At 39.5% G+C, this 27,740-nt stretch overlaps 1 protein-coding gene across 1 annotated transcript in view; it reads right to left on the bottom strand.

Annotated features, from left to right (window-relative positions):
* The window catches only part of CUBN (cubilin), a 263,014-nt gene that overhangs the window by 110,281 nt on the left and 124,993 nt on the right, over positions 1 to 27,740 (bottom strand). The window contains exons 18-25 of the mRNA XM_027847860.1: positions 27,274 to 27,430; positions 20,203 to 20,316; positions 17,194 to 17,304; positions 14,857 to 14,985; positions 12,171 to 12,303; positions 7,735 to 7,937; positions 5,273 to 5,457; positions 664 to 856 (exon numbers count right to left, since the gene is read on the bottom strand). Of these exons, the coding sequence (XP_027703661.1) occupies positions 664 to 856; positions 5,273 to 5,457; positions 7,735 to 7,937; positions 12,171 to 12,303; positions 14,857 to 14,985; positions 17,194 to 17,304; positions 20,203 to 20,316; positions 27,274 to 27,430 (1,225 nt within the window). The remainder of the gene's footprint in view (positions 1 to 663; positions 857 to 5,272; positions 5,458 to 7,734; positions 7,938 to 12,170; positions 12,304 to 14,856; positions 14,986 to 17,193; positions 17,305 to 20,202; positions 20,317 to 27,273; positions 27,431 to 27,740) is intronic.

Here is a 27,740-nt window from a genome sequence, read left to right on the forward strand (position 1 = left end):
TCTACTTGCAACATTATAAGCAATGTTGCAAGGCTCTATCCTAAGTACTTTATAATTATCTCATTATATAATTATTATCTCATTATTGTCTCATTATATACCATTATATAATTATTATATAATTATTATCTCATTTGATCCTTATAACAACTCTAGGAGGTAGATGCTATTGTTATCATCATTTTATAGATAAGGAAACTGAGGAAAACAGCAGTTATGTGACTTGCCTAGGGTCACACAGCTACTAAGTATCTGAGGATTTGAATTCAGGTCTTCCTGACTTCAGGTCTGGCATTCTATCTACCAAGCCTCCTACCTGCACCTAATAAATGTATTATTTATCTGTCTGTCTGTCTATCCATCTATCTACCCATCCATCTAACAATCTCTCTCTCTCTCTCTGTCTCTCTCTATCATTACCAAGCACATCAATAACAGAAGCAGTGTCCTCTTGATTCTAAAGCGAGTGCTCCTTCCATAGGAGCACATTACCTGTTCAATTTCCCCAAGAACATTTGGACACAAAACTCATATTTGTAGATAGAGCTTTATAGGCATACTTAGTCTTGCAGATGTGAATATTTGATAAACTCTAAAACTTTGGTTAATACATATATGTATCTCTAAAAAATAAATTCACTGTGCTTCTTTACAGACACAAACCTGTAGCAATGGTAGGTAGAGGTCCCATATGAGATTCTACAGCATACCATTCCAAAAGAAATCCCCTTCCTGAGATGGAAGCATCAGAGAAGAACTGAAATGTAATAGAATTTCGAAAGGAGGTGAAGGAAGTTGTGTCTGTTCCACAGTAGGTTCCAAGAAGTCTGGAATGAATGTCAGGACCATCACGGATCTAGGTGGAACAAATGGAAAAAAAATGACAAACTACCATTTAATTTAGACAATTATTGTCCTTTTTTCATAAAGGAAGAGTAAATGGATACCTATTTTACAAATTCAACACTGTGAAAGTTAAAGAATATAGCAAAGGTCTAAAAAAGTTCAGTTAGTAGATTTAAACATAATTGACATATATAGCTAAGTAGCAGATAATATTACTAGAAGACCTTGGTAAAACCTTTTAAACTTTATGTTTATTGGAGAAAACACTTACCAATCATTTCAAAAGCTCAGATAAATTAGGAAATCTCTTCAGTGATTTCGAACAAGGGCTGAAATGGGGGAAGGATCAAACCCAGAGTGGTTTTCATGATAAACACCTCCCCGAACCCTTCAGCTCTCTCCCTGTACCACTTTGGGGAAGAAGAAAGGAGCAAGAGCAGGGGTTCTTAATTTGGGGGTCTGTGGATAGATTTCAGGGGATCTGTGAAGTTCAGAAGATGGGAAAATTACATTACTGTTTTCATTAACCTCTAACTGAAGTTAAGCACATCCTTCAATTATGAATTTTAAAAAGAAAACATCATTTTTAGCTGGACTCCATATGTTTCACCAGACAACAAAGAGTTCCATTACACACACACACACACACACACACACACACACACACACAAACAGATTAAAGACCCTTGACATGGAGGAAAGGAGAAAAGAGAAAGAAAAGGAAGAGAGGGCAGGAAGGTGCTTCAGGGTGATTTACATGTGCTCAGAAGTTTGAAAACAATTTTAAAGTCTCAAAAAAAATCAGAGGTTATCCTAACAATCCATACCGGAAAAACTAAATGGATAAAAAGTGCCTATCATATAGACCACTACATGCAGTTGAATTGGTTCATTGGTTCGTATCTTTGGGATAGATGCTGAAGATCGAAATTAATTAGGTTCAAAATTTAGTAGGAGAAAGAAAGCTGGCAAGACTGTGTGGAAAATTGTGCAATGTTTTTAATGGAAGTAAAGCTGCTTCCTGGCACAAAAATTCATCCTTTAAACCCAAATGCTTTCCCAGTGATGTCAAATGACTTGGAACACCTTAATTGTTGAAGAATCAAAGTGGTTAAGTAAGAGGCAAAGGTCTCTATCTAGGCTGCAATATATTTCTTTATAGATTTTAAAATATTTTTTCCAACTACATGTAAAAATTTTTAACATTCATTATTTAAAATGTTGAGTTTCAAATTCTCTCCCTCCCTCCCTTCTCTGTCCCTTTCCTGAGGTGGCAAGTGATTTGATACAGGTAATGCATGTGCAGTCATACAAAATATGTTTCCATATTAGTCATGTTTTAAGGAAAACACAGACCAAAAAACAAAACCCCAAAATTAAGTTTTAAAAAATTATGCTTTGATCTGTATTCAGGTCCCAGCAGTTCTTTCTCTGGGGATGGATAGCATTTTTCATCTTAAGTCCTTCAGAATTATCTTAGACCACTGTATTGCTGAAAATAGCTAAGTCACTCACAGTTGATTATCATACAATATTGCTGTTACTGTGTACAATGTTCTTCTGGTTCTGCTCACTTCACTTTGCATCAGTTCATGTAAGGCTCATCATTTTTTACAGCACAATAGTATTCCATCAGAATCATATACCACAACTTGTTCAGCCATTCTCCAATTGATGGGCATCCCCTCAGTTTCTAATTTTTTGCCAACACCAAAAGAGCTGCCACAAATATTTTTGCACAGATAGGTCTCTTTCGTTTTTCTTTAATCTCTTGGGGATATAGACCTAGTAGTGGTATTGCTGGATCAAAGGGCATGCACAGTTTGATTGCCCTTTGGGCACTATTCCAAATGCTCTCCAGAATTGTTGGATCAGTTCACAACTCCACCAACAGTGCATTAATGTTTTAATTTTCCTACCTCCCCTCCAACATTTGTCATTTTCCTTTTCTGTCATATTAGCCAATCTGATAGGTGTGAGGTACAACCTCAAAGTTGTACTAATCTGCATTTCTCTAATCAATAATGATTTAGAGCATTTTTTCATGTGACTTTGGGATAGCTCTGATTTTTTTGTCTGAAAACTACCTGTCCATATTGCAATATATTTCTAATGATGACCTATATACAATAAGGGGTATATGGTATATCTTCAAAGAAAAAAAATACAATTAGAAAAAGAGGTGGATTGTTCATGTAGCACTGCCCTGGAAAACATAAGATCTAAAAAAAAAAAAAAAAAGAAAGAGATCTTGTAGTCCCTGGGTAGATCCCTGATAGAGGCCCTGTCAGAGAATATAGATCTCGCAAATGAGGAAGTTTGGTTGGGCTGAACCAATGAGGTAAATACCCCCATCAATGAGACCATTGATCCTTGTAAGGATGAGAGAACACAAGAGGCATGGCTACATTCTACAGGAGAAGCCATACATAGAGAGACAAGGCAATTGGTGAAACCTCCTTCCGGTAGACTTGGATTTGATAAATGAACTTGTAGGGAGATGGCATACAAGCCACACGTCCCCATGCAGAAGATTTTCAAGGTGAAACTGAACGGAATTTAAAGGACTCATGCCTCTTTGCCTTTTTTTACTTTATATCTGTGATAATCAGACACCAATGTGGGTGCTATTCTCGGGTATATTTTTTATCTTCACCCCCTCACAGTACTGGGGTTTCAGGAACAAATGAAAACATAGCAAATTTCTAAATCTTGGGGACTGGCCCCCTCAGGAACCTTGAGCCAGAGTCCTGCCATCCTAGTGACCCACACAGCTGCAGCCAGAAGAATCACCCCAGTTTTATAGCTCCTCCTACACTAGTCATGAGTTCACTGCATGTACACTGAACTTCCAGGTTAGCTCAGAGAAAGACAGAGATGGAGAAACTGCCAGACAGACAGACCAGTCCAGAAAGGGATTCTGTATTTGGGATGGGATAGGTCTCAGAAACAAACGGAATGTAAAGGCTCTGTTTTGTGCAGTATGTGTTAATGATTCTTCTTTTACTACATTTTATCTACTGCAATTAAATTTTATGAGGAATACGAAAATTGAATGGGACTGCATTATGGGTAGCTGCAAAGGGAAACAAGAGAGCGGGAGTGTGAACAGAGTGATTTGATTGGTGAATACACAAAAGCTCCTTGACCAGTGTCCAAACCCACCTAGGCTAACACAGGTGGTACAGCCTTCAGATGAATGAAACCAGTAACTCTGAAGCCCCCGATTCAGGTGCCTCTTCAGGCAGCTCGTTTCACATTCACAGGGCCCCATTGCTTTTTGCTGTTTGGCCTGGATCTACACCTGGTTTGTTGTTATCCTTGTTGTTGTTTGTCCTTCGTTCTGGAAGGGGACCAATGACACCAGAAGGGTGATGTCTTGACTTTCAAGTGAACTGGATTTAAGTGAGACCTATACCTGCTATAGGTCAAGGGAATATCCAATAAGGAAACTCCCTGTGCCACTGCAGATTTGGCATCCACTCTGCAACTGAGAATCTAAGAGAATTGCCTGGGAGCACTGAGTCATTAAGTGAATGGCCCAGCTCTATTAGCTGGGAAGAGCCAGTATGTCCAAGGTCAGCTCCAGAAGCATACACTGTTATTATTTTTTTTATAGTTCAGCAGGAAAAAAACTTAAAGCAACATGAATGGGTGATGATGTAGCCATCAGATATTACTATGAATTAATAAAAAGCCAATACACACGTATTGAGAACAGATATTTATCAGTTAGTACTTGGCATTCTTTTCCAAAGATTTACCATTGAGGACAATTCTCCCAGATTATTTTCCTGGGGAAAAGCAAAGAGTGAGCAAAGTCAAACTATATGAAGTTATGCAGGTGCTTTTCACTCCCTACTGGCCCTATACCCCATTTCCACATGTGCATTTGTGTATAGGGGCATAGCTATGCTCAGTAGAGATGCCGTTGGGTGTTGAGTTAATCTTCTCAGTTATTCAAGTGCGAACCAGGCAGCACCACATCAATTTCTCCCCATTACTGGGGAGTGTTTATTACACCCTTTTCTGTGCTTTTTCCTCCCTCACTAGCACTCCCCCACTCTTCAGGTACTTCTTTAAAAGATGATTGAAGTCCCTAATTGTGACAAAATGAAATGAGAATGCAGGAGCAGGCTGTTCAAGGAAAATTGGGGTTTGGGGTTTTTTTTTTTGGTTTGGTTTTTTTTTTGGTGTTTTGTTTCTTTCCACTGCCAGATGGGAGCATTGGCTTTGTTTTTCTGAACTGACTTGTATTGGGTGCCTGCCTGCTCTCATTCCCAGTGTGCCCAATCTTCAACATTATTTTCAAGTAGATAGTACTGGATGCTTTGAACATTCTTGCCCTGCGTAGACACAACCTTGGTTTCTTTGGCTACAGCTATTTTATCACAATTGCAGACAGTGGGTGCTCCAGGATACTCACCATTAACTTGTCAAAATAGCAGCCAGTTGACTTCTCTAGGTCCATCTCTAAGATTACACCGTGGATAATCTGAGAAGCATTCACATTCACTGTCCAGTGGTAATTAGAGTGATGAGGGTAATTTCTGGGCCATAATGGAGAAGCAATTTTCCCATGAGTTCCTACAATATTATCATTGCCAAACACTGGGGAGAAAGAGAGGGTAGTAAATCAGTCTTCCTTAGAACAAGTCTCTAATAAAAAAGAAAGAAACAAAAGGCAAGGGATGCTGAAAGGGATAAACTTTTAATCGACTGTGGTTCCTTTATCAGACGCTGAAAAAATACTGCCTTTCTTTGGGTTCCTGGGCTGGCTATTAAATCTTAGGGAAATGGGTACTGTTGTGACCACCTCCACTGCGCTTGAAGACTCCCTGTCAAGAAACTCTGGTTGTATGTGTAAGCTCAGTCCGCACCCCTTAGGAGAGCAAGAGGCACATGGCTTCACTTCCTGCTTGCAGCTGAGGACCATAGGCTTTATACCTTAGACATATGTCAGTCAGCAAGCATTTATTAAGCTCTTACCATAATAGATCATGTACTACAGAGGTTCCCAAACTTATTTGGCCTACCACCTCCTTTTTTTAAAAAAAATTACTCAGCAATCCCCTGAAAATCTACTTTCTTTAACCTTTTAACATTTTTTTAAAATTTGTATCTTTTCAAAAAAGTTAAAATATTTTTAATAGCACACCTTAAATTTAATAATGTATTGAAAATTTGTGGGTTTTTTCCTGCATTGAAATTTTGATGATGCATTATTAAGTCATGTAACCACATGGTATCGTACTGTAAACAAGTCATTACATGTACATATTCCTGTCGATACACGCTGGACTTTCCAACAATGTGCCACACTTGTTAAGGCCTGTGGGAGGACTTGATCACTGATCGGTTCTAACTTGCATAGTGTGTATTTGGCCGATAATGTAATTACCACAACTTTAACTCTGTGACACAACAGATGAAACATGTACGAATGTGTTTTCAAAATTTTCTTCTCTTCTCTTCTTTCCTTAGGCTTGCACGGCCCTCTTATTTTTATTCAACACCCCGCCAATTGCACCCCAGGCTACTACCACCCCCCTGGATTGTTCAGTGCCCCTGGGGGTGGTATTGCCCACTTTGGGAACCTCTGACTGGTCTGATGTCAGAGCATCTAGTCCAAATTTGGCAAAGAAGAAAACTAAAGTGAATGATAATAGAAATAATAATAACGGCATTTAGATGGAGTTTTAAGATTTGCACAGTGATTTACAAATATTATCTCATTTTATACTCAGAACAATCCCGGGAAATAGCTGCTATTGTTATCTCAATTTTACAGATGAGGAAACTGAGGCAGAGGGAGGTGAAGTGACTTGCCCAGAGTCTCACAGCTGAGGCTGCATTTGAACTCGGGTCTTTCCGATTCCAGGTCGAGCACACAATCCACCACACCACTGAGTTACCCAGACTTGCTTAAGTTTACAGAGGCACAGGTGGTCTTCAAACCCAGATCTTCTCACTCCAAATTCAGTATTATTTCTACTCTGCCTTGGAACAAAGCTAATAAAACTAGAGATCTAAATTAGTGCGTGGCCTCCTTTCATTAGGGGAAGCACTGGAGTACTGTGAATGCAGAGTCAAAAGGACCCGAGTCTGCTTCTTACCACCTTGGGCAGGTCATTTACCTTCTCCGGGCCTCCAGTCCTAACCCATTCAGTGATGGGCTTTAGCCGAGATCACTTTTAAGTCTCCTTCCAGCTCTAAATACATGATCCCAAAAAATCTCAATTTGAAAGATTCTAGGAAATAGATGATCCAGGAAGACGTGGTGACAAGAGAGGGAATCTGGACACCTAAATGGGAAGAGCATCCTGCTGGCAAACTATCTAAGCATCCACAATGAAGCAGAAGTAATATTATTAGTATTAATAACAGTATTGTTAATAATTCATTTAATAATTAATATTTAATGATTTAATTAATAATTCACATCCAGTTCTCCCTAGTTCAAAGGGTATGGAACTACAGCTCTGCAGACCTGAATGAACTGAATAGTTTCACATGCACATATGAATCAACATCACATCCTAGTGTATTGCTCTTTGTTCCAGACATCCTCATGAAACAAAACTCATAATATATTCTTAAAAATTAAGTTGAAAAAGAATAAAAACAAAATCTTGGGAAATAGTGAGAATGGAACTTTATTATCCTTGAAATCTAATTCACTTCCTTAAGTACGTCTAATGGGGAAAAAAAATCAGAGTACCATGTAATTCCTGTACAGAAGAAACAAGATTATAATTTAAAGGAACAATGATTTCTGCTGAGCAGACGTTTCATTCTAAGATGTTTCATTCTAATGATGAATGTTAATAATAAGTTTAGTTTTGAGGAAAGCAAGGTAAAAATCACCAACATGCAAAATCTACTTACTGTGGACAAATGTGGCCTGAAAGCCCAAGCCACTGCCTGAACCATCTGAGACAAATTTGATCCACAGGACATGTCCAACAACTGAGGTGTAATTGGATAAAGAGTGTCCACAATAGCGTCCGGCCAGGTGCCCTGTGGCATTTCCTTCACGGATCTCCAAGTAATCTTTAGTACAGTTCTCACTTTCTTCTAATTGGAAGGTACTGGTTTGAAAGAAGGGATAATCAGATTAGTCCTACAAAGCAAACACAAGGAATACCTATTTTCCTATTTCAAATATTCCTAAAGTCCTATTTTAGGTAATCTATACAAGCTTCTTAGAAAAGCATTTATCATCACATTATTTCATTATTAAAACAAACAAGCAAACCCATGAGGTATAGTTGGAATGAGTGGTAGAGGTTATGAGGAGAAAGGAAGAATATAAAAAAAAAATAAGTTAGAAAATAAAAAGTAAACTTCTTGCGGGTAGAATCATTTATTCCCTAATTTTATGTAATTCCCAGTGCCCAGTATAATGTTATGTATTCCATGGGTGATGAATATGAGCTAAAAGAATCAATATCTTAGGAAACAGAATAGCCCCGAGGCTCTGTTTTGTTTCTTCCTTGTGTGGTGTAGACACCACCACTGATAGGTCTGGAACCAAAAGGACAAGAAAGACAGAGTATGTTGTTTAGCTTTGTTTTGTCTATTTTGGTCCCAGAGGGAGGTAAAGGGCACATGTTATGGGCTAGTGGGCTGTTGTGGTCAGCAGAGAACAGTTTGAGCTGACCTGGTACTTCCCCAAGAGAACAACAGGCAAATGTCCACAGAGGTACTAACACATCATAAATTTCCCTCTCTCTTGTCAAATTGGTTCTTGTCATTAGTCCATCACAATAGAGATGCCTGTCTACCTTTTAGCAAGTGATGGTTCTTCACCTGCCACATCACAGTGGGTGTGATCTAGGTGGTACTCTGACCTTCTTTATAAAGTCAACTTTACCTGGGCTGTATCAGATCACCAACTGTAGAATCAGCCCAAGTTCTTTTCCTGTTTCTCTGAAAGCAGCAAAGGTGAGAAAATGAGGTGATTTAATCTGCTCAGGAGGTAGATTAATAGAAATGGACCAAGAAAGCAACCTTCAGAAAACTCCCATGTGTAGCTGACAAACACAGAACCACAGCCGCTCTGATGAATATGACAGGTGTTGACTGCCCTTCTTAAATACCAGCATGAGAAACAGGTAGGCATAATAGCTGAACTGGAATCCCAAGGGAAATGGTGGGTGGGAAAACACCCATTAGACTCTTAATTAGACTTAAAAAAAAGGTTTGAGTTCTCTTTAGAGAAAAAAATAACTCAGTTTTAGGATATAGGTGTGTATGCATATATACATGTGTGTAGTATATACATACATATATATGTATGTGTATATATGTGTGTTATATATGTATCTGTAAGTATATGCGTATGTAATATATGTATATGCATATGTGTGTATAACACACACTTATACAAATACCCTAAAACTTGGTTCTCTTTTTTTTTCCTCCAAAAACAACTCAAACTTTTTTTAAAAGTCTAATTAGAGTCTAATGGGTGTTTTCCCACCCTCCATTTCCCATGAGATACCAGTTCAGCCATTAGGCCTACCTTTTCCTCGTGCTGGTACTTAAGAAGGCCAGCAAACACCTGTCACATACATTATTAGTGTGGCTCTGGTTCTGTTTTTTAAGCAAATCTCACTGATTCTCCCTACATGCTTTACCCAGGGCCCTTGTTAAAATGCTACGCAGAACAAAAATAGTACAATCCTTACTGTTTCTCATTATAAAATTTCATTTATTCTTGAACTCAAACTAATCATATCTGCTTTCCAAAGCACATTATGAATGTAAAAATAGCACATCTAGGACATTCCTTAAGTATTTATTGTACACAGTATGTTTTTCTTCTTGCAGGTTTTTGTTTCTTCTCGTTTCTTGCTGATTCTACCATAGCTTCCTCCACCATTTTTTCTACCCCACCCTAACCAACCGCAACACTCACATCCCAATGTTTTTTTTTTAAATACTTAATCTGATTCATATGTTTCTAGTTCACACAACCCATATTGAACTAGATCCAGCTACCCATCTGGATGTACTTCAGTATGATTCAAAGTTAACCCTCAGGCCCTTCAATAAAGACATTCTTCAATAATTAGCATCCATAATACTGTGCTGTTTGCAAAATAAACTTTGTTAAACTAAACTCTTAACCCATTAGTATAACATAAATGTCAAGTCTGTTCTCAAAAACAATTTTTTTTTTTGCTGCTTGGTGTTTACTAAAAAGTAAAATGCAAGAAGGCTTTTTTCCCCTTCTTATCCTTAGGACTAATTCAAAATTTAAAAATCAGAACAGCAATGTTGTTCAAGTTAGTTTCCTTCTGTTCAAGTGGAATTCTTATCTTTAACTGTTACACATAAGCTTAATTGGATTCAAAAAGTTTCAGAGATTAATACTTAGTATTAACTTGGACATTTTCTTAATTTAAGGGCATATGACTCAGAAACATAAGGATTAAATCTCTCAGACAGTACAGAGCTTTCTGAAAGTAGAAAAGTAGTGGATAAAATCATGATTTTGGGCAAATATCTGAGTTTCTTCTTAAAATACAGCACTCAGGCTTTGGCTGGGCAATAACCACATGGTTGCCAATCCTCACAGAGCATTTCAAGCAGTAATGATGACTTCATCTGATTAACTTTAGTATTTCATCTAGCACAACTTGAAGCCATGTGAATAATGAATCACCATCATCTGATCCATTTCTTTTTAAAAAAAAAAAAAGCAACGAGAACTTTCTAAAGCAGACTGATCCACAGAAACCTATTCACCCTGAAAACTAACTCCACCCCTGAACATTACACAAAGAGAATGCCTCTATCCTTCTACAGTCTCCTACTGATTAGCTGTTTCCTTGCAGAATCTCCGTTTTAAGGAAGAGGCCCAGGCCAACCATGTCTTGATCTCCAGGACTCTCCGGGATTTTGTCTATAATGCCTCCTGGACCAGATCCCTTCAGCTCTCTCACTCCCTTCATCGCTTTTCTCAGCTCCCCCCTAAAGTGCTGTTACCCTATTAGCATGTAAGTTCCGTGAGGGCAGTAATTGTCTTTTTTTTTCTCCTGTATTTGTCTCCCCACTGCTAAGCACAGTGCCTGACATATATTAAGTGCTTAATAAATGCTTGTTGGTTGCTAGCTGAGACTGAAAACAGGGCTGGTTTTATTCATTTTATATGAGGAATATGGTATTTCTAGGAGAAAGAGCAATTCTTATGTAGTGACCGGTCAATTTTCCCTATTATAATATTGTTACTTCTCTTTCTGCCTCTGTTTATGTAATGGAAATCACAGTCTTCTAAACCTGAGCTCCGTAAGGCTATTAAAGGTATGACTAATATGAGTACAGCACAATGAATCACTTTTTGAGTATAAAAAAATGGGAGGAACATTTACTATCATCAAAAGTTATTGGCTAAGCATTCACTATGTTCATGGTACCAAACAAATGTTCAGAGTACAAGATTCCGGCTTCAATTATCACATGAAGTTTTAGATATCCAGTCACAGCTAATGATTTAAACAGGTTAGCAAGCCTACATAAAGAGCCCTTCATGGTAGAGAATGATTCCACTAGCTGGCAAATATTCACCCCATCCGTTCTATCTACTAAGCCCAATGCTGAGGATCTGACTGACCACACATACATAGGACCATATTTTTAGGTATGAAAGAAATCTCAGAGGTTAAGTATCTCAAGCCTTTCATCTTACTGAAGAGGAAATTGAGGCCCAGAGAAGTTAAGCCCAGAGACTTGCTCAGGGTCACACAGGTAATACGCAGTATGACCAGGATTCAAATCCAGGACTTAGACACAGTTAGGTGGTTCAGCTGATCGAGCACTGAGCTTGGAATCAGGAAGACCAGCCTGAGTTACTTACTAGCTGTGTGACCCTGGACAAGTCATGTTTGTTTGCCTCAGCTTCCTCACCTGTAAAATAGGGGACGGGATAGAACCAAATGCAGTCAGAGTATTGCTGGAAGAGAACACTGAAAGGAGCTCTTCAAAAGATCCAGGTTTGAAACAGGAGGTGATTCTAGGGTTCTCTGAGCCCAAAGGGGACAGAGGAGTCTACACTAAGCTCTTGTCCTTAGACTCAGTAGCATTTTTCGTGGATCTTTGTAATTATTCTTCCCTAAATATTGTCTTGATAACAACAGCTATGACAGAGAGATAAGAAAACCAGCCACAGATTCCCTAAAGTCCCAACAACACTCTCCTTTCAAATTAATGGATGTAATTGCTTTTAGCTGTATTATCCAGTAAACAAAGTTTTTCCTGCCTCCAGACTTAACTGAACTAAGCTAAACACTGAAACAATACACTTGATGAGGATTTACATGAAAGACAGCTGGAGCTGGTTTCCAGGGGAACTAGGGATGTTCCAGACACATTCCACATTGGGAGGATAAATATCTGGGTAGCCAGGACTGTTGAAGACTCCTTCTGCCATATGGAAAGTTCCACCACAGGCTGAAATGAGAGACAGAAAAGGAAAAGGTAAGGACCAGAGGAAAGACCTAACTGCAAAACAAAAAAGAGCTTAAGAGAAATAATTACAAACACCCAGGATATTCTTTTCTACTAGTTAGTCAATATATGTTTATTCAGCACCTACTATGTGCCAGGCACTGTGCTAAATGTCATCACATCTCGCCCTTCTAGGGCTCACAGCAGGAAATCCATGGTACTGATGTTTAAAAGAAAAAAAAAAAGCACTTCTGTCAAATCAAGCAAGGAGCAGAATTTCTGACCAGTCCTGACCGTCAGCTCAAAAGAATGGTGAACAGGGAGGGAGGAGCCCATACATTTTCTCATCAATGAAAGGCAAAGAGTACGCTGCTGGGTTCGGATTTGGACCTGGACTCAAATCCTGTTTCGCTCACTTCCTGGGTAGCCCTGAGAAAATTATTTAATGAATCAGAGCCTCAGTTTCCTCAAATGTAAAATGAGGGAGCTAATACTTGCACTATTTATTTATTTATTTATGGTCAATGTAAGTTAGACACTTGAAACCTCAAATAATCATATCATCATGAGTTACTATTATAGCCTTTCTCCTTTTTTGCTAGGGTTTTGCTCTCTCTGTCTCTCTCTCTGTCTCTCTCTCTGTCTCTCCCTCTCTCTCCCCCCCACCTAGGCTAGATGTTGAACAGTCACTCGTGGGTCTGACCCCAATTCAAAACCCTGGGCAGTCTGATGCCTTCCCCACCTCACTCCCAATCTCAGGGCTCACCACATTGGCTCCTAACTTAGTACAGACACCTGATTTACTTTATCCCACAACAACTCAGAACAACTATAACTTAAGAGACATCCCCCCCCCCCAGCCTCAGCCTCCCTTGGTAATAAGGATTATAAGTGTGCACCACCACATTTGGCCATAATTATTATTAATAAAATGTTAAAACCCAATCATAATACTGGTGTCAAAGGATCCTAATAACTGCTCCATGTCTTCTTAGGATTCCCTTCTTATTAGCATCTAGCACAGCACAATTTCATGTGACAATCAGTAAGCACTAATTAAGGGGGGGAAAAACCCAAACAGGTAACGTAGGACAGGGTTATATAAGTAAGACAGGTAATAGGAAAAGCCCTGATCTGGGAGCTATTAGTTATGTCTTAGCAGCCAGAATGAAGAAGGTGAGAGTCCTTCTACTGTGTGCCCTGGTCAGAGCACTTCTTGAGCACTGTGTCCAACTGTGTACAACACAAATTGGAGAAAATCTAGAAGAGGGAATCCGAGTAAGGGGGATGGGGGGGAGTCCAGGAAAGGGTAACATCAGCTGAAGATAAAGCTGGAAAAAGGAAGGCTTGTTGTGGGGTAGGGGATGGGGGTGGGGTGTACAGCTGGTAGGACACAGAGTATGGTTATTGTTTCCAAATAGTTGAATGGCGACTGTGAGTAAGGATGGATTAAGTGTTCTCCAGAGCAATGAATGGTGGTTACTACATAATGGAATATGTAGTAAAAATAGTGGATCATGTAGTGATGAGACATAATGTCATATACCATGTGTTATATATTTGTTATATGCCATAATGATACTATATACTACAATAGTATTATATACTATTATAGTATGTATGCATATTATAGTGTGTAATGGGATAACGTAGTACAAATTTCCCAACAGAGTTGCCACACAATGTACTGGGCTGGCTTGGGAAGCAGTGAGCAGTGATGGGGATGGCACACGACCTCTTCATAGTACATGGGCTGACCACTTGTTGGGGAGACCACGCAGATGATTACTTCTTGGGTACAGACTGAAGTAGATGACCTCTAAGGTTCATTCTAACTGCGAGTCTGTGATTCTAGACTGAAAAAAGCAACTGAAGACAGGTTGATTTTACTCACCCTTAACAAATATCACAACATGTCTGAGAAGAGAAACAAGTAATGAAAAGGAATGGGTCAAGTCAATACTGAGCAAGTCATTTCTATTCCTCCAGCTTGATTTTCTCAATCAAAACACAAAAATCCAAACAGACCTAAGAGGATTATTTTGAAGTACAATTAATGCAATTACAAGGCATTCTTGGTGTATGATGGAAGAATGATCTAATGAGATAATCAAATCTGTGAAGATAAGGGATATTTCATAACACGTTTTCAGTGTAGTAATAGGTATCATTCACACAGTGCCTCCATGCCAAGTGCTCACACATTATGATAGATAAGAGACAAATACTGCTTTGATTATTCAACAGATGAGGCAAATTACCAAACCAAAAGGCAAATTGGCCAAATTACCCAGTTCAACAGCAACAGAAGTGGTATTAACACGCTTCCTATGTGTTCTACCCCTGGCATCCGATGTCTAATTCAGGTGGGTTTTATCCTTAATGGTCAGAAGATTTGTGGCAAAAAAAAGTCATAGAAATATATTCTTTAAGAACAGACAATGAACAGTAAATAGCCTGCTGCTTTGTTTCTGAAATAAAATAAACTGGAACCCATTTCCAGTGGATTCAAATGCATTTCCATGGCCTTGATAAAGTTGGTTGTAAATGTCTTACCTGATGAAGATGCAGTGTAAGTAGCATGAAAACCCACAAAATTGATGACGGCGTTAGAGATGAACTTCACAGTCAGGGAAATGCCGAAAGACGTGACAGGTAGAGGCATGTTTCTGCCGCAGTATCGGCCTAAGTAACACGGCAACAAGGAAAATGAAGCATGACAGCAGAGAGGGCTGTAGATCGAATGAATGTCATTATTCCTGCAATCCTTCCTCACCCTGTCACTGGATTAAGTTCTCCTAGAGAGGTTTGTAGACTGGTATCGTTTATATGGACTTTAAGACAGGCTTGGGAACAGCGAACAATGTGTGGAAGCAACTTAGCGAATTAGTATCCTGATAGTGAGGATTCCCAAAGTGAACTAACAACCATAAATCCTACTAGGTAAGGAGGGTCAAAAAGGAATCAGAAACATGTAGGGGGAAGGTGGAGGATAGCAGAAAACAAGACATTTCTAAACCCATACAAATATGAGCAGCATAATAATAGAGAATATAGTCTTTAAGGTGAGGTTCCAGAGTCTGCATTGACTCGCTCATTTGAGATTCAATTGGTGAAACAGAGAACATTCTTGCAGAGTTTACAGGGCCAGATTTCGGGAGGCAGGGGTGGTAAGAACCTTAGAAGACTGAAACAGAATTCTGAAATAAATTGAAAATTTGAATTTAGTGGAACAATCAAATTATCTGGAACCGTTTACGAAAATTGGCAAAAGATTAGGGCCCACAATAAAGAATGGAGTGACCTTGAGTCTGGGATGAAGCATTTCCTCCCACACAGGAACGCTTCTGACCTACCTAAATAGGCTGATGCTAGTCACCTAGAGAGGCTACTAATGAGTTATTAATAATAATAGCTGACATTTGTATAACGCTTAAAGGTTTGCAAAACATTTAATAAATATTATCTCATTTGATGCTTACAACAACCCTGTAGGTGTTTCCTCAGTTATTATGAATTATCTACCACATAAGGTAGATGCTATCATAATCCCCATTTTACAGATGAGAGAACTGAGGCCAAGAGAAAAATGAAATGACTTGCCCAGGCCACACAGCTAGTAAATGTGACTTGAATTCAGATCTTCCTTATTCCAAGACCAGTACTCCATCCACTGAGCCACCTGGCTGCCCCCTTTTTGTGGTGGTTGTCGTACACCATGAAAGAAGTGTCAAGTTTGACTGCTGAGCTAAGCTGTAGGGAAATATCACAGGAGCTGGGAAAGAAAGCACCAGAGCCAAGGTAACAACCATCTTCAAGAATAAGAGAGTCTCTAACACAGAGGATGGCAGACAGTGGTTTCCACGTCCTTTTTAGAATAGAGTCAGGGGGCAGCTAGGTGGCGCAGTGGATAGAGCACTGGCCCTGAAGTCAGGAGGACCTGAGTTCAAATGTGACCTCAGACCAAACACTTGTCACTAACTAGCTGTGTGACCCTGGGCAAGTCACTTAATCCCAATTGCCTAACAAAAAAAAACAAAACAAAACAAAACAAAAAAAAACAGAAGAATAGAGCCAGAAGAAATACATTTAAATATCAATGTAACAGCTAGAGGAGAGATTCCAGACCAGAATCCACTAAAAACTGAGAAGCCATTTTTCCCTATTGCTAAGATGCTTACTATCTTCTGTTTTTGTGGGTTTTAAAAACACAACACAATGACTATATGCAAAGACAGCTAAATAATCCTAGTTTCTTCAACAGCCTCCAGGTTCTTAATTATCCTGTCAGAACTGTTACCTTAACTGTAATCTATATTATCTGTTATCTATCCAACTCAAGGCTGCAGGTTCTCCACCCCTGACTCTATCCTAATCTATCTACCTATCCTAATTATCTTAACTGTCCAGATCTTTGTGAGCCCCACAGAAATCTTCTCCAGCAAATTCTGCCTTGACACTGCAAATGGGAAATCCTATCCATTTTTGAGCAATTCTGGGTTGTTGTTGTTGTGTTTTTTTTTTTAAACACGTTTTGTAGACCTCCAAGTTTTTTTTTTTTTTTGTTTGTTTGTTTCTTTAAAACTTGGCTTGTTCTTTATATCTATGGTGAAGGATTCTGGAAATGCAATGACTATAAATCACTATCACCTTGAAAAACAAACAGACGGAGCAGCTAGGTGGTGCAGTGGATAGAGCACCGGCCCTGGAATCAGGAGCACCTGAGTTCAAATGCAGCCTCAGACACTTGACACTTGACACTTACTAGCTGTGTGACCCTGGGCAAGTCACTTAACCCCATTGCCTAGCCAAAAAAAACAAAAACAAAAACAAATAGATAATTTTCCCAGTAACAGCATAAAGTTAAATAAAGGCAAAGGATGTATTCATTACCTCGGAGAGGGGCATCATAATCGTTTCCATCTAAAATTTCCACAAAGTCCCGTGAACAGTTGGAGCTGGATTCAAGTTCAAAATGAGTAAACGAGAGGGTGATGTGATTGACTGTACCAGAGAAGAGCAAAGTTAAAAGCATCATTAATCCTATTGGGAACAAGAGGTCTGTAAGCACTCTGTAGAGGGTAGTGGTTGGGTGATCCTGTTTTATGATAAAGTAGCACACACCAGAAGGAAGGAACAGAATAATTCTCTTTTGGTGGGGACTCCGTATCAGGTGCTCTTTGGAGCGCAGGTAGGACCCATTATCTCCTCATGTGAATTAAGCCTTTCCAGGGACAAATCTCATGAGTTGGGCCTGTCCACAAAGGACTGAGAGAAAGTCAGGAGGTGAAGGGAAGGAACAACAGTAGATGGACCTTCAGAATTTGGGTCCTCCTGAAATGGGGAGGGCTGGGAACTATTAGTACATTTGTACGCCCATTGGAAGATTCTGTTGGATTAGCGGTAGGGGCACTTTTACTCTCAAGGCCTCCCTCATTAGCACTGTATCCCCTCACGGTGCATGGGTGTCTGTTTTATGGGGGAATGACTGTGCCAACAGGCTTCTCCTTGGAAGAACACCCTGTGCTGCTTCCAAAGGGTCTAGGGGTGGTCAGTGGTGGTCAGTCACTCAGTAAAAGGGAGACGGGAGGGAACTGTCAGGGACAAGGCCTCAAGGAGGCTCTGGGACCAAATTTCAGTTCTATGCTGATCAGACTCAGACTTAGCATTTTTTTTCCACAGGCAATGGCTGTCTATTTTTCCAGCAGGTATTCTGGTTAAGAATAGAAGACCTTTCCTTATATTCCAATTCTGTGTATGTAAAAGAAAGCATAATACCCTTCCTGTACTGGCACACACTGAACTGCAGAGTTTTACTTGACTTATAAAGAGAGGAACCAGCGCCTGAAGGTTCAGGGCTTAATAAAGGGAGCTTTGAATCCCTCCCAGGACTCCATGTGCTTGGGTACACTTTTCTTTTGTTGTTTTTTTCAGGGGCCCTAATCTTCAGAGTGAGCTCTCTTCCACCCACTTCCTTTTCTGGCTGTGCCCACAGCTAAGGTCAGGAAGGTCCTTGATCTAAATGGTTTCTAACTCACTGGAAAATAAATAACGGGCTGAAAAGACCCATTCTGGAGGCCCTGGGCCTCCTTTATCTGAGTGTCTGACTCTGGCAGGGGATTCTCTGAAGCTCCGCCTTCCCGAGCACAGACTGGCTGAAGATTACATCACTTGCTCCCAGTTTACCGTGTCAATCAAGGTTCCTACAGAACTGTTAACCCTAAATCCGAAACTGTAACAAGGAATTGACATGAAAAGAGCCTAGACCTGGGTGCATGAAACACCAGATTTTTAATTAGCTGATTTGGATTTAAGTTTTTCACTAGGCACACTCGATGGTTAACTGCACCACTTCACCTCGACTGTTTGTAAAGGCAATGTCAGGCAGATATAAGCTGGACACGGTAAACAGACTTTGGGTTAAAGGGATACTTCATAGCAGAGCACAGCCACCAGAAGGTATGCAGAGGCGTGAGCTGTGCCATACATGATGAAGCTCAAAAACAGTAAATATGGTGCCCAGATGGTATGGGCCCTCCTGAGAAGACAGCAAGGAACTATATGGAAATGAGTTTCACAATTGTTCTAATGCAAACGAATGTAATGTCAACGGCTAGACCTGACCCCTGAAAAACTAGCCCTAGAAATACAGGCAGTACCTCTTCCTTTCTTGGACAAATGGTCAGTTTCTATGCTACAAACACAGCAACTCTGTGACCCATTCCCTCATTGGAAACCTCGTTCTCTTTATGAAAGAGCCCAAAGTTTACTCCTATGTAACTAGTCCTCCATATTATAACTAGTCCTCTATATTATAACTAGTTCTCTATATCACAACTAGTCCTAGGACTTTTGAAATATCTCTGCTCCTCATTATTCTTCACTAGATCATCGTCCATCTCCTGTCCTCTTAGTTTGGGTATTCCCAAGGGCTACAGCCTGAACTCCTTTCTCTCTCAGAGATTCCACGAGTTCAAGTACCATTTCCATGAAAAATGACTCCCAAATCTCTCTCTGTAGCACTAATATATCTCCTGAATTCCAATCACATAGTGCCAAATTATATTCTTCCTAGATATCTTAGTGACATCTCAAACTCAATATGTCCAAAATGGAATTCTTTGTCTTCTCCCCTCAAACCCATTCCATCAAGGGCACCAACATCTAAACGCTCTTCCTTCTCACTTCCCATCTTGGAATCCCTGGCTGTGTTCAAGACTCAGTTCAAAGGTCGCTTTTTTCAAGAGGCCCTTATTGATCCCCAGTTGTCATGATGTCACTGCATTCGTTAGTACATACCCTATATTTATCTGTGGCAATTTGGTCTCAACTTGGTAGAATATAAGCTCCTTGAGGGCAGGAACTGTCTTCTTTTTGTCTTTGTAACCCTAACATGTAGCACATAGGTTGTTAATAAGTGTCCATTAAATTGAATTAAAGATCTGAGGACCTAGAGTAGTATATTCTCATTCTATATGCCCATAATTTTCTAGATATCTTTATCTTTCTTCTACAGTTATTTTTTGATTGTCTACCACATGCCAGGGTGTGTGCTTGGCATGCCTGTCTAATGTTTTCTGTCAGATAACCTGCTGCTCTGACCTCCGGTCTGCTATATCTGATGCCACGGCAAAGTTGCAAGTTTTTCCTTTGTCTCTGCATGTGTGTATGCGCGCATTCATACACAGACACACAGACACACAGACACACAGACAGACACACACACACACTGTCCTCCCTGGCAGATTAGACCACTTTTGTTCTCTGCCTCATCAGGATGCAGGCCTTCCTAAAGAAGCAGAGGAGGGATTTCTTATTGTTAGTACAGAGGAGATAAGGATATTAGTCATCCAGCTAACTTTCCCACAGACATGTTTTTGTGCGATTTTTTTTTTAACTTACATGGAGGTTGAGCTTGAATTATCCAGCTGCAGTTCTGGTTATTTTGGTATTTGGCCGGGAACAAAGGAGAGGAAATAGTTCCAACAGAATCAGCGACTATGAAGCTTCCACAGGCTGAGAACAAAACATGCACATTTTGATATATTAATTATATATATATGTATTTATTTCACCTATAGATAGATAGGTTATAGATAGAAAGACAGAGACAGAAAGTATAGAAAGAGAGATAGGAAGAAAGAATAGACAGACAGAAAAGACAGAAACGATAAATAGAAAAGCAGAAAGGATGGATAGATAGATACACACACACACACACACACACACACACACGATAGACAGTTGCTACTGACTGTATCGAAATCCCAGGGGCTGGGTGCTTTCATAAATGTAAACATGTAGAGATTGTCCTGACTTCTAAGTATTTGCCAAAGGCCCTGTCAGCAAAGATAGCCTTCTTTACAGCTGCGCATTAGCCCCACGGGAAATCAGAAGGATAATTGGCATTTGTAATAGTATTCCTAAATACAGGAAGTAGGGAAGTGGAGCAGAGTTATGGATTTGGAGGCGATCAATTGGCTGCATAATTTCCACAAAGGTCGGCCTTGGCTGCCTAACTCTACCCAATGCAAAAAAGCATTGCTAGAAAGGGATTCACTTTTTGCATAAGCTATTCCGTTAAGAAGGGGAGATCACGCACATAAGCCCAGTTTCTCCCCTGACCCCCAGTTTTGCATCTCTGTGCACTGGACATTTCAAACCAGATATCTCGGAGACATCTTAAATTCAACACGTCCCAAACTGAATTCGTTATCTTCCATCCGCCCTAAACAACAATAGCAACTCTTCTCTTCTTCTAGGCTCCCCTCTTTCTCTCAAAGGCACCGCCATCCTTTCAGCCTCCCACGTTCATGACCTTGGCATTATCGTGCACTCTCCCTCACTCCATCCACTCAATCAGTTGCTTTCACAGTGGCTCTCACATCTGACACCATCCCTACACTCACGCAGCTACCTTAGTTCTGGCCTTTATCATCTCTCGATTTATTATTTCTAGATTATTTCAATAGCTTCCTAATTAGTCTTTCTGCCTCAAGTTTCTCCCCACACCAGGCCATCCCGCATGCTGCTGCCAAAGTAATTTCCCCAAACCCAGGTCTGACCATGCGATTGTCCTACTCAATCAATTCCAGTGGTCTCCTATTGTCTCTAGGGTAATATAGGAACTTCTGTATTTAGCTTTTAAAGCGTTATACAATATGGCCCCAAACTGTCTTCCCAGCCTCACTGGATATTCGTCTCTCTGTTCTGAAACACAACATCCCATCTCCTGTTTCTGTCTATTTGCGCTAGCCATGCCCCATGCTGGGAATACAATCCCTCCTTACCTCTCTTCATTTTTAAGCCCCTATCTTCTGTAGGAAGATGTTCATGGTCCCCTCAACTGCCAGCAAACTCCTTCCTCAAATACCCTGTATTTAACTACTTTGTACATTTGTACTTATTTTATTCTTTGGCTGTATGCACACACGTGTGCACGCGGGCACGCACGTTTTCTCTCATTAGAATGAATGTTCTTTGTAAGTAGCAATCATTTCATTTTTTGTCCCTATCTCCCCAGTACCCAGCACAGTGCCTGTAACATAGTAGGTGTTTAATAAAAATTTGATTTATTTTCTTCGACTGCTTCTTTTCTCTTCCCCTTGCCCAGACTAGATCACAGGCTCTTACCTTTCCTTTTTTTCTTTCCTTTAACTCCCCCATTCAGTAAGCACTCTCCTTACTATACCAATGTATTCCTTTTACCTGTAACTACTATGTGTGCATATATAAATGCATTCATTAACTTTGTACTCAATAGATAAATGATCTAAGCAAATGAACAAATATTTCTCAAAGAAGAATTGCAAATTATTAATAATTCTATCTGGGCAGATAGGTGGTGCAGTGGATAGAGTGCTTGGCCTGGAGTCAGGAAGACTCATCTTCCTGTGTTGAAATCTGGCCTCAAACACTTAGCTGTGTGACCCTGGGCAAGTCACTTAACCCTGTTTGCCTCAGTTTCCTCATCTGTAAAATGAACTGGAGAAGGAAATGGCAAATCAGTCCAGTATCTTTGCCAAGAAAACCCCAAATGGAGTCAAGAAGAGTCAGACATGCATGAAACAACTGAACAAGGATAATAACTCTATAACAGAACTGTCCAATTTATAAACAATAAGAGAAACGCAAATCAAAACAAATCTGAAATTTCATCCCATGTCCTGCAAATTGGCAAAAATAGCAGAAGATGGGATTAGTCAGTGTTGAAGGGGGTATAGAAAAATAGGCACACTGGTACATTGTTGTGGAGCTATGAATCAGAACAACCATTCTGGAAACGATTTGGAATCACGCAAATAATGTGACTAAAACGTCCATACTCTTTGACCAAGAGATTCCGTTACTGGACTTATATGCCAAAAAGGGCATTGAAAATAAGAAAGTTCCTCCCTGTATATATATAAATACTTATAGCAGTACATTTTGTGATAGTAAAGAACTGGAAACAAAGTAGATGCCCATTGAACAAAGAATGGTTAAAAACAAATTGTGGTGCATTAATAGAATAGAATATTACTGCACTCTAAGACGTGATAAATGCTATGACTGAATGGAAATGTCAGTATGAACTAATGCAGAATGAAGTAGGCAGGTCAAGAAAATAATATACATAATGATTACAAAATGTAAATAAAAAGAACAAAAAAGTCAAAAGTGAATTTTGCAAAATTATAGAAAATAATGATGAGTCAAAAGAAGGAATATGAGAAGATTCTATCCTATCCTTGAGGACAGGGACTGTTTTTCTTTTTTCTTATTTGTATCCCTAGCACTTAGCACAGTTTTTGGCACGTAGTAGGTACTTAATGTTTATTGAATTGAACTGAAAAGCTTTTCAAGTGCTAGAGATACAAATAAGAAAAAGAAAAACAGTCCCTGTCCTCAAGGAACTTATAGTCTAATGGGGGAAGACAACACATGAACATACTCCAGAAAGCAGTGAGGGGGTATAGGTACATTGCACATATTTTCTGATTCTTTATGCATTAATCAATTATGCTTATTTTTTAATTTTTTTTCCTTTTTTCTTTTTCTTGTCTTTAAAAAATACTATTTGTTATATGGGGTGGCTGTTTGGGAGTAGGAAGTGGAAAGATATTGTGGTGAAGTGAAAAAAAAAACCCAAAAGACAATAAAAACTTATTTCAAAACAGAAGATATTCAACCATAAATAAAGCTATCTATAGTATGTATATATGTATATATAAATATTTATATATTGTGTATGTACTTGTTACCTCTACCATTAGACTGTAATTTCATTTCAAGTAGTGAATGTTTCATTCTTTGTACTTGAATCCCCAGTACCTTGTATAGTGTCCGGCATATAGTTGACATTTAATAAATATCTGTTGAATGACTGATCGATTCCCTTTTTTTCCCCCTCTTAAAACTAAGGCAGCAGAACCAATCTACTCCAAATTCTGTTTGTTTTATTTCATTTCTTAAATGTTCTTTGAAGACCTTGTATTTCTGAAGGAATGCTTTTTTCTCACCCATTAGAATATTAGCACATCATCTTTTCCTTCCTTTACTTACAACTCAAATAAAGTTTTTTCTCAGTTTCTCTTGACTGGATTTTGCATTTCAAAGTTTTTACTCAGCTTTGGTCTTTTCTTCAGAAATGTGTGAAAGTGCTACAGTCTATTAAAGGTCCATTTTCCCCCTGTAGGATTATATTCAGCTTTTTGAAATAAGTTATTCTTGGTTGTAAGCTAATATCTTTTTTTTTTCCCCATTTAGAAAAATGTATTCCAAGATCTTCTCATTTATAGTAGAGGCTACCGCATTCTATGTGATCCTGACTGTGGTTTCTTGGTATTTAAACTTCTTTCTGGCTGTTTGCAGTAATTTTTCTTTGATGTAAGAGCTCTAGATTTTGGCTATAACATTCCTGGGACCTTTCCTTTTGGGGTTTCTTTTGGGAGATTATGGCTGTATTCTTTCTATTTTTACTTTGCCCTCTAGTTCTAATAGACTTGGGAGGTTTTAATTTATGATTTCTTGAAACAGAGTATCCAGGGTTATTTCTTATCATGCTTTTCAGGGAGTCTGATGACTCTCCAATTATCTCTCCTTGACCTGATTTCAATATAATTTGTTTTTGATAGCAGATACCTTAAATTTTCCTCCATTTTTTCATTTTAAAAATTTTGTTCCAATATTTCTTATTATTTTGTGAAGTCACTGATTTCTGCTCGGTCTATTCTAATTTTCAAGGAGTCTGCTGCTTGAGCGTACTTTCTTTTCTAAGTCATTTATCAATCTCCTCTCTCTCCACCAGAGCTTTTACTTTATTTTTTTTTTTAATCCCTCACTATTACAATGAAGTCTGAGTGCTCCTTTGCCTGTGGACATCCCTCTCCATGGAATGCTTCCTTGTCCCACTGGAGAGTTCCTCTCAGCACCTCCATTTAGAGGAAGGGTCCAAGCCCACCATCCTTCCTTCCTCTCCCCACAGCACCTTTGATTCTGTACCTTCACCACGTTTTAGCCACTTTCTCAGCATTCCCCATTGAGCATTTTGTCTTCCCCCCTTATATGTAAACTGGAGGCCAGAGACTTTCTTTTTGCTTGTATTTGCATCTCCAGCACTTAGCACTGTGCCTGGAACATAGTAAGTTTTGAATAAACGCTGCTGGCTGACTTCCTATTGCTTCATTTCTTTAAGTTACTCATTTTGGCCTTGTGGAGAATTCATTTCCTCCTTTGGGTTTCTGCTTGCAGCTGTTGCATGGCTAATTCTTTTCATCTAGGTTGGGTTTAGAAGGGTTTCTGGATTTATAATTATTCTTTACTGAGGTTGTTGTATTGCTTACATCTCAAGCCTTAGTTCCTGCGCTGGGACTTCTTGCCAGGGCCAGGCTTCCTCCCCTGCTAATGCTTTTGGCTGGGGTAGTTGGCCCAGCTCGGTCTCTCTCTGGTCACCTGGGTATCTTAGTTGATTTTCACCTTCCAGGATGTGTCTATGTTAGGACCAATCGCCACGTCAGCTCCGCTCACCCCTGATCTTTGAGCTTCGTAGCACCGTACCCTCAGGAATGTCTATGGCATTGGAGTGTAGATTTCTATGGGCTTCTGAATCTCTAAGCCTGAGGTGTTCCATTCTGAGTGCTCCCACACCTGAAGCAGTCATGACCGCTCCAAGTTACTTCCAAGGTCCACACTCTGTGAATTTCAAACTACCCCGTGACCTATTTTTGTGGGAGCTTTTAACTCTTTATGCCTCCAGATACAGAACCTCACAAGCCACATTTATGCCAGAATGGCCAGATTAGAGGGATTAACAGGGAGTGACATCAACTTTCAAGTTCTCAGGAAACAAGGGAAATTAATGAGGAAAACTATCCGTATTTTACAAAACCCACTAAAGTTGGTATTGGACTAAATTTCATAACTTTCCCTTTTAATTTACACTTAAGTTTCTTTCTTAATTAATCAGTTTTCTAAATAGTACGAAGTTGTGTAATTAGAGACATTTGGTTTTCTTTTTCATCAAAATTCTCCTCTGATGCCTCACTGTGCCATAAAGGTGACCTTGGTTTCTTGAAGGTTCTGCCAGGGGACCACAAGTTCTGTCAGGCCATAGGAGAGGCTAAGAGCAGAGCCAGATGACTGACTGTTTGCCTTGTATGTGAGGACCAGCCCAGCTATGTTTGGGGAGGTTTATCACGGGGTTATTGCCGTGATGGATTTTTTTTCAAATATGACAAGCCCTAAAGACAATCTACTTAGATTTGTGTTGGTGGTAAGAGTACCCACACTGACAAAATCAGAGACCATTAATGTACTGAGGAAAGCACTGAATTATTTCTTATGTGAAAAATTACCTTTTCAATGCCATTCTGAAATCACAGCTGAGCCGTTACAAAGGATTTATCAGCCCATAAGATAAAGATAAAGATTATGATTACAAAGTTCTGCTTGATCTATCTAACATACCCTATCCAGTAAGGATGTAGCTGACAGTAGAAAGTAGAAGCCTCCAGATAAAAGAAGTATGTTATCAGTATTAATAGGTCTTCTCCTCACCAGTTTTTAATGGTTTTATAAAAGTAACAAATGATTTTTTTTTTGGCTAGACAATGGGGTTAAGTGACTTGCCCAGGGTCACACAGCTAGTAAGTGTTATATGTCTGAGGCCACATTTGAACTCGGGTCCTCCTGAATCCAGGGCCGATGCTCTATTCACTGCGCCACTTAGCTGCCCCCAAAACAAATGATTGTAAACAAACAGGGTAAGGTGTTAAGCACTCAAATAACAGCATCTTGCTCTCAATAAGCAAAGAAATTCAAGGAAGAAAATAAGGGAATAATACGTTATAAAAATCAAGGAAGATAATATATGTAAGGCATTTTGCAAACCTTAAAGCACTATAAAAATGTCAGCTATTATTATTATTAATGCAATTACATAACATATTATGCAATTATATAAAATAGAATCAGCCTTCAATCATAAACAAAGACAAAAAAAAAAGAAGACAAAAAGGGAATGGTAACAAGAATGAGAGAAAAGGAATCATTCTCATAGGATCATAGATTTAAAACTGAAAGCAACCTTAAAGGTCAGCTAGTCCGATCCCCTTATTTTACAGATTAGAAAATTTAATCCCAATTATGATAACTGAGTGGCTTGCTCAAGGTCATAGAGGTCATATGCAGCGGAGCTGAGTTTTTAACCCAGATTCTCTGCCTCAAAATCTTTCCACTGTGAAATGCTGCCTCAGCCTGCACAGGGAGAATTTTGAGGAGGAGCCCTCAGTTAGCAACTAAGAAGTACTCTGCTTTTGTACTACTATCAAATTTAATTAATATAACCCCAATAAATTAGTTATGACATCCTCGCTCATCAACAATTTTCTTTGGATCATCCTGACTTCAGCGGAGCAATAAGAGTGATCCGTAGGAGGAGAGCCTGTAAGTACAAACGACCAAGGAGACATCAGGATATCCACGAGGACTCACCTTCTGTGAAGTGAGCCCGGAACCCTCTGCCCTGGCTGGTGCCGGTGGACTGAAACCTCACAAAGAGAGTACTTCTTGAAGAGATGATGGGGACGGGTCGCTGTCTTCCACAAAGGTTGGCAAGGAGAGCAGATGCTGCATTTGAACCATCGTGGACCTTCACAAAAGTGAAATCGGCAGGAAAGATGTTGGAAGTGTAGGTTCAACTATGTCAACAAATACTCGTATATAAGACCCACCAACAGTAGACCATGAATAGTGTCAAGATTTTTCCCACAATTAAGGAAGTCAGCACAGTTCATCTCAATGGGCAGCAAGTTGCAGTGTACCTGCCTAATGAGGGAACTGGATTCTCTTCATTTGGGAAGCTGTCTATGGAAGCTGACAAACACAGAGAGAATCAGAAACTGAGTTGGCACTTTTATAGTTTGGTCCATTATTCTTTGGTTGCAGAAATAACTGTCTTG

This window comes from Vombatus ursinus, unplaced genomic scaffold (genome assembly GCF_900497805.2).
Source record: "Vombatus ursinus unplaced genomic scaffold, bare-nosed wombat genome assembly UNPS02005459.1, whole genome shotgun sequence".
Taxonomy (NCBI): domain Eukaryota; kingdom Metazoa; phylum Chordata; class Mammalia; order Diprotodontia; family Vombatidae; genus Vombatus; species Vombatus ursinus.